This window comes from Cyphomyrmex costatus, unplaced genomic scaffold (assembly GCF_001594065.2).
Source record: "Cyphomyrmex costatus isolate MS0001 unplaced genomic scaffold, Ccosl1.0 scaffold215, whole genome shotgun sequence".
NCBI classification, from domain to species: domain Eukaryota; kingdom Metazoa; phylum Arthropoda; class Insecta; order Hymenoptera; family Formicidae; genus Cyphomyrmex; species Cyphomyrmex costatus.
This window is the reverse complement of record NW_017276203.1, coordinates 9558-17071: the sequence shown is the minus strand read 5'-3', so window position 1 is coordinate 17071 and position 7514 is coordinate 9558. Positions and strand designations below refer to the sequence as shown.

At 43.6% G+C, this 7514-nt stretch overlaps 3 protein-coding genes across 3 annotated transcripts; all 3 read right to left on the bottom strand.

The window, feature by feature from the left end:
• Window positions 1-2152: 2152 nt before the first annotated feature.
• On the bottom strand, window positions 2153-2536 carry LOC108773613 (uncharacterized). The gene has a single exon (XM_018539478.1). The coding sequence runs from the start codon at window positions 2534-2536 to the stop codon at window positions 2153-2155; it is 384 nt and encodes a 127-aa protein (XP_018394980.1).
• Window positions 2537-2583: 47 nt separating this feature from the next.
• Window positions 2584-3441, bottom strand: LOC108773612 (matrix metalloproteinase-14-like). Its single transcript, XM_018539477.1, has one exon. It carries the CDS (start codon window positions 3439-3441, stop codon window positions 2584-2586), a length of 858 nt encoding a protein of 285 aa, XP_018394979.1.
• A 607-nt stretch (window positions 3442-4048) lies between these two features.
• LOC108773611 (uncharacterized) lies at window positions 4049-4894 on the bottom strand. Its single transcript, XM_018539476.1, has one exon. The coding sequence runs from the start codon at window positions 4892-4894 to the stop codon at window positions 4049-4051; it is 846 nt and encodes a 281-aa protein (XP_018394978.1).
• Between the last annotated feature and the right edge of the window lie 2620 nt (window positions 4895-7514).

Below are 7514 nucleotides of genomic sequence, written 5' to 3'. Positions count from 1 at the left end.
GACGGACCTCGCGGCGGGGGAGGACCGCGCGCGATAGCTTACCGCGTCTGGAGGACCCGCGCCTGGCGGCCATTGACCCCGCGGCGACCACCACAATTCTTCCCGCGACGTCAGCACCCCGCGAATCCATTTTGCTCCCCGTTATCCCCTGCGGCGTTAGTAGACAAACTAGGTGTGCTTGAAATCCACAGACATGACTTAGAACAGTCCTCGGGGGGGATAGCCAATCGCGTGGCTGCTCTGTGCTTGTGTGCGTGACTTTTTTGATTGTGTGTGTGTGTGATTTAGATAGCGAAACGCGGTTTTTTCAAGGTCACGCGTCTACGGTGGGGGCGCCGGTCGGTTGCCACGGGTAACGCGACGTTGTCGTCGACGGGGGTTAAGGCGCGCGCTCGACGCTGACGGCGGAGCGAGGTTAAGGCGCGTGCTCGACGCTGACGGCGGAGCGAGGTTATGTCGCGCGCTCCACGCTGACGGCGGAGCGAGGTTATGTTGCGCGCTCCACGCTGACGGCGGAGCGAGGTTATGTCGCGCGCTCGACGCTGATGGCGGAGCGAGGTTATGTCGCGCGCTTCGCGAGGTTACGTCGTTCCCGCACTTTTCGACAGGTCGTGCGCGCGCGCTGAGATTCTCGTCGTTTTCCATACATTGTTCCTCGTTGCGTGATCACGCGCGGATCGCGCGAATACAATTGAGGAAAGAATGAACAATTTAATGACGGACAGCGCGAATATTTCGCCGTGCGTATTTCACTGTGCGAAAATTGTATTTACTTTTAAATGTTAATTATAATGTGTAAATTAAGTAGTGACTAATTGAATGTTTTATTGTTTAAACAAATACCTTTGATTCATATCGCCCTTGAAATCATTTATTCATTTTTCAGAATATTTAATATTGTTTTTATTATTTATACTAATATATCAATCAATTTATTCGACGTCGCGCGCCGGAGACAGTGTCTCGACGCGCTCGTAATCTCGGGTCAAAAGGTCGCGTTGAATGTTATGACTAATTGTAAGGTCGAGCGATAAGATATGCCGTCGTGAGAATTTTTGTCACTTAATCATACGTAATATTGCATAATCGGTATATAATCTTCGTCTGCGGTGTTTTATCATCGCGTAATCGGTAGGATCGGATGAATGAAATTATTTTCTTATTTGTCAACTGAATGAACATATTTATTCGATTATTGTTACATGTGAAAGTACAATGTTTATTTGTAAACCGTTTTAATTTTGTCCGAAAATCAGTGCGATCAGTTCGCAATCGATTATGTCGTTGCGATCGAAAGATTCGTTTTCGTACATGGTTCTTGGTAATTTCGTAGAATCGTTCACATTGGTCGCGATATTGAGAAGACGCGAGAATTTTTTGTCGATGGTATCAGTTACAGCGTTGAACGAGGAAATAAGACGATTGACGCAATATTCGAGATTGAACAAATTGAGAACGGTGCTTTTGGATAAAGTCACTTTAGACGACGATGAATTTAGACGTAACATCGGTATACTGTTAATTCGACCGAAACGCAACGTCACGTCTCCGATGTACATCGGCGGTGGCGTGCGTTTTCCTTTGGTTTCTTCGTATTGCAAAAGCGGTAATATGACGTGTTTTTTTTCAACGAGCTCGCTCCATACGGTCGGTAAGAGGGACATCTCCTTGCCGTGACAGTCTCCAAGAACGATAGTCACCACGCAGGGCAATTTTACGTCGATACCGACGGTCAGATACTTGTATCCTGTAACAGTCAAAGGATATCGTCTTTCCAAGATGCGTACTACTTTGGTTCTGCAACGAAAGAAAAAAATAATTAGATAAGAAAAAATATAATAAAAATAATACCTACGTGTCTGTTCTGTTTTCCATATCGTCATATCGTCTTTTTCGATTGTTCGTTTCATTGGATTTTTTCTCCTTTTTTTTCATTGTGCTCCGTGATGTAATGTTTCGCATCCGCATTGTTCAAAACTCTTCTGATCTTCGTGTCATTGGTACGTTCGATGAGATGTCGAGTGTCGTCGTCGGTGTCGTTTGAAATCGCGTACATGTCTCTCTCACGATGTTATTCGAACGATTCGTTCTTTCACACTGATCTTCTGCGTACCTATCTAGTGATATATATATTTTTACTTAAAACGTCGTGTTAATCGTCCTCTGTATCCAACGCGATGCTTATGAGTGAATTACTTGATTGGAGCAGTCGAGTAAGAAGATCCTGCAATTGCTTGAGTAGTCCGTCTGTGGGACAATTAACGTTGAGTATTTTCATGTCGAATTTATCAGCATTCGTTATCGTTCTGGTGAATTTGTTAAATTTGTAATATTGACGTTTGTGTAGGAAATAAAGAGACCCATCGATATATCGGAAAGCTAGAGTAGGAGATGATGGTATTCCTGGAAATATCGACTGTAACGTGTGATATCCGTTAACGGTCATATCGAATTCGTTCAGTAACGCTACGCTATCGTCATTGTAGATCACGTACGTTTGTCTTCTATTGGTGACCAATGCTGCGTTAACGTGCATGTTCGTGGGTAACTTTAAGTCGAAAGGCCGTTTCGGCCAACCGTCCTTCAATCGTAAACTCGGGATAGTCTATCATGTAAATGATTATCCGCGAATATTACAATTTCTCCCGATGGTCGTTGATACGCAGCGTTTATGGAAACATTCGCCGGAAGAAAACGAAGGTAATCGTTGAGCGCGAGTGGTCCTTTGTACCTCTTACCGTTGACGTCTATCATCCACATGGTTTTTCGATAGGTAACCAATATGCGATGATTCAACACCAGTACATTGTCTACGTACGGTAGATCGCAAAGATCTCTTTTGTTTGATGTTGTTTTTGTTGTGTCAGTTGTTACCGGTGGTGATCGTGTACTCGGCACTACATTACGATTTTTTTTTTCGTATAGACGTTGAACAGCTAAATTGTCCTCTAGGCTGAGTTTAATGGTATTATTGGTGGCGTAAGGAAACATTATGGAATCTATATGTGAATTGTGCGACAATCCCAATGAATGTCCGATCTCGTGCGTTAACGTGTAAAGCAAATGCTGTTTGTTGTCTGGTACATTTTCGTTTAAATATATATGCCAATGTTCCGATCCGCCTATGTGTATCTCTGTGGTTTGCACGGGATCGTTCGTAGGTGCAAACGCGTGTCCGAGCACTCCACCAGGTCCGTCGAACAAACCGGAACAGATCTCTTTGCGTCTGCTATCGACGTATGTATGAAATCCTTCGCGGTACGATATTAAAATGTCTGGATTTAACGTTTGACGTTCGAATGTTAGAGATGTGTTCGCTGCCCATACGGAGAATGCGTATGCCGTAGTTTTCAATGTATCTGCGTCTGCCAAGTGGAAGTTCCACGTAAGATGCGTTTTTTTCCATTTCACTACAACCGTATTTTGTTCCTGGTGTGACATATCCAGTAACCCGCATCGCGGTTGTCGTATTTGATGTAACGTATTATTGTAACGTATTATCTAAAAATAGATACAGGAAACGGGGAGATAAGAGTGTCAATGAACGTGGTGCATTTTTTAAAAATAAAGTTTATTTTTGTAAAGCATACATGAAAACTTACATTAGCATATGGAATAGTCTAAATTGAGTTGAGAAAAAACATAATTACGTGTATCGTTATATAATTTTACAAACGACATTTGTCAATGGATTGTACTCTATTACTCTGTCATGAATAATTAGACAATAGGCCGTGGTGCCTGATGGAATATTTTCCCTACATTCGAATTCGATACGAATGTCCACGGTAGCGCTTTTCACAGATTCGTTTTGACGAGAGCAATCGATCACCACGAGCGGCGCGGCTGAAACAAATTGCGCGACGGTCAACAAAGCTTCATATGTTTCGTAGCCGTAGTACGATTTCGCAAATTTTGTATACATGTCGTATAGTATTGCGATTTTATTACGTTCGAAATCCAAATTCATATCATCGTACGGGAAAAAATCAGAGTTCAAAAATAGTTTTACGTTTACCAGCGCACACGCGTCGAAATGAGTGGTATCCTAAGAGAGTACGTTTCGCTTTCCAGTTTGAAGCGAAAAGATCACGTAACGCGGTTTTTCCAAATGCGACGTTGTCTTCACAGCCCACGAATGTTTGGTCGTGCTTTGAAGTAGAGGAAACTCGTACAAATCCCAAGATCGAAATCCCATGCTGAGATATCGTCCGTTTTCCAACGTTCGCAGAAGTGACAATTTGTTGACGTCGTTCAGTACCACGTGTGGCATCTTCCATTGCACTTTCGATAACTTGAGTGTATAGTCGTCTGCGTTGCTCGCGATAACGCAATTGTTGTCGTTACGCGCACGTATCAGGACTAGTTCATGTCGGGCGTTTATCACTATACGTTTGTAATCCTCGCAAAATCCCAGAAGTATGTTAAGCGGTACGCTAAAGTTAAAATCTTCAGTTATCGATCGACTTGTTAATAATGCGTCTAGACCTAATGTAAGCTTCCATCCGGCATTCTCCAACGTTCTGCTTCTGTCAACTGTCAACGAAACGTAATTTTTAACTGTGCTTGTAATACCAACGTTTCTGTTTCTGTCAATTTCCACTCCGTCTAATTCGTAGCGAATCTCGTCAAACATGAATGCGACGCAATTATTCGACAGTCTCGGTGGTTCGTTGGTACTTCCTTCCTTCCTTCGCACGACTAATTTTCCCTCGATGTAGAGCAAACTTTCGCACGGTAACGTGTAGAGATCCTGATGCTGAATCGGTATCCGTATTTCATCGCTGTATCCGAATGTAGTATTAGCGTACGGATTGTAAGTGTGAGTCTCTATTTTAACGATGCGATCGTCGAAGATCGGAGCACCTCCGATCTTCAGGATATCACGATTCATTTCTCACGACGAATCCGAGAGATCGTAGAAAGGCGACGTTCGTGGCGTTCAATCGACCTCCTTTTTTTCGTCGTTCGATCGTATCGATTTTTGAACGGTTGCCAACAATGTCGACGTTTGCGATGCGTTCACTCCGTCGTACAAATCGTTCAAGACGAGCATTTTCTGCCTTTGAACATAGTATCCCCTAGCGTCTACGTCGTATGTGAAGTCGAATTGATATATCTTCGCCGCGAAAGTCGATCAAATGTCCGTTCTGATCCACTACACGTATCGTTATATCGGTAATGTTTCGTGCGATGACCGGGGAGATAAATGACGTGCGTTGGAGTAACGGATAGTTTATATCCTGGAGGAACGTTCGCCGCGAATTCGTGTATCGTATGTGCCGGTCTGTCGTTGTTGTACGCACCCGAGGTAATATTACACTCAACGCGAATTATATTCATGTTCATAATTTTCACCAGTTCGTCCGACGCATGCCACTTGTTCGGTCGTAACACGCGAGACGTCGAAAAGCCCAACAATGAACCGATACTGTTCGTTTTGGAAAAATCCACTAGATATTCACACTTGATCTCACTTCTCATGGTGTTTTCGTTCGCTCGAAGAATTAATACGGATTCCTCCCTAGCCTTATTCTTATCGTAATCGTATATTTCATCGATCTCATCGGTCTCCTCGAGGTCGTTGTTGTTGATAGTACTCGGTAGTGTATTGTTAACTATAGCAGCCCTCGGATACTTTTCTATAGCGTTCAATTCGTACGATTCCTCGGGAATCGTGATCGTAATGTCGTTGGTGTCGAAGTGGAATTTATTATTCGAGGAGGTGACGTTCGGTATCGTGTTGTACGTTTTGAAATTCGTAAGACCCAATTCGTATTCGCTATCGCTCAAGTCCAAAGCGGGGAAGTAATTCGCCGCGAGGACACTGTTTTTTCCCGTTAGTGTGAGAGTCAACGACATGATCGTAGCACGAAAGTTACCGCTGGACTGTTCGGATCGCTGTGCAATATATCACACGAGGAGCTTCTTTCTCTTCCAATCGTTCTCCCAGAGAAATCGCAGACACAACTGACCGCAAATGCTTTGATCGTACGACTGATATGATCGTCTGTTGTACGTAATGTTACCTCCAAGATATTGTTCGAGTTCTCTCGGCGGTCTGAGATTACCGAAACTGTCGAAGTAGACAGCCTCGTCTCCCCTCTTCGCGTAAACGACCCAGTGTGTACCGAGGGCTGTCGAATCGTCGAGGTTCACGATACCGCACTCGTTTCGACGTGATTTCGCGGGTATCGCATCGCGCATGAATACACCTCTGAAGAACGGTAATTTTAAAAGATACGCCGAACGACTCAATTGCTCGTTCGTTGTGGTGCCAGAGATCGGTAATCTAAGAGTTTCTACCGTTTCCTTCCATGTTTTTTTTTTACCTTCTTCGACCTCTTCCTCAGATGACCGCCGCGTTTGTATGGTGCAATGTACCGCGACCCTCCATCGCGCGATTATGATGTTGCAATTCTTCGAGTTGTCGTCGAGCGGCTTTACGATCGCCCACCGCTTTCGCCACGCTAGCTGTTTCTCCGATCAAAAAACCCGAGCGCTCCCAACACTGGTAAAATCGGTAGGAAACCACCGCGTTTCGCTACAGATAAAATCCTCTTCTTCTTCGACTTTTTCCTCCTCTTCACACCCATGCCCAATTTTGTCTTCGCCTTCATGACTGCCCACACGGCTGTCGCGGCGGTTTTCTCACCGAACGTCGAATCGCTTACTGTAATACGCTGTCGTGCGAAAGCTCGATCAGCAATGTGTCGACTGGCTAGGTCTTTGCTTTGCGAATACGCGATATCGTGTTCGTGACAAGCTGCGTCTAATTGATTGATGCCTCGATCGCCGCAAGCTAATCGTTTCGCGAGGCGCGTGCCAGGTCCGCAAAATTGATATCCAGGTATATGTAATTCAAATGGAAGCGCGTTTATCGTTGCGTTCAGTAAACCCGCGCCGTGCGCAGATATCATTTCAGCACGTTTTGCATATCTATGAGACATCGGACACAATTCTTGATAAGAAGCGGTGGACCGTCTATATGCGTTTGTTGATCCGGAAGATTGTAATGCTCGAAACACGTACGACAACGTTTCACCTCAGTATCGGCTTTTATATGATCGGGTAATCGATCCCACAACTGTTCTATATAATTTTCAAAATCTCGCAGAAGAACGATCCTTGGCATGTACTGCAGTTGTTCGGCGGTAAAAGCGAGAATGTCACGTTTTTCTGTTATCAGGATAAACATTTTTTGAACGATTACTAGTCACAATCAGTGTTGCCGCGACGAAAATTTAAAATGTATTGACACCTGGTGGCAAAATGTAACATTTAATACATTAGGGTCATAAATGTACTAAAAAATGTACTAAAAAAAAGAAAAAGAAGCACGAAATAAAATATAAATACAAATATATATTTATTATTGATTTAAATGTGTACCTACATATGTACTACTTATTTCAATTTGCATATGTATTTTATTTATAATTTGATTTACATTTTAATATAGTTCATAAATAACTTAAGCCCATGACACATAGAAAAACGTAAGGCCGTAAACG

Excerpts from the sequence above, each read along its gene's own strand:
- LOC108773613 (XM_018539478.1), bottom strand. The coding sequence starts at position 2,536 with ATGCACGTTAACGCAGCATTGGTCACCAATAGAAGACAAACGTACGTG.
- LOC108773612 (XM_018539477.1), bottom strand. The coding sequence starts at position 3,441 with ATGTCACACCAGGAACAAAATACGGTTGTAGTGAAATGGAAAAAAACG.
- LOC108773611 (XM_018539476.1), bottom strand. The coding sequence starts at position 4,894 with ATGAATCGTGATATCCTGAAGATCGGAGGTGCTCCGATCTTCGACGAT.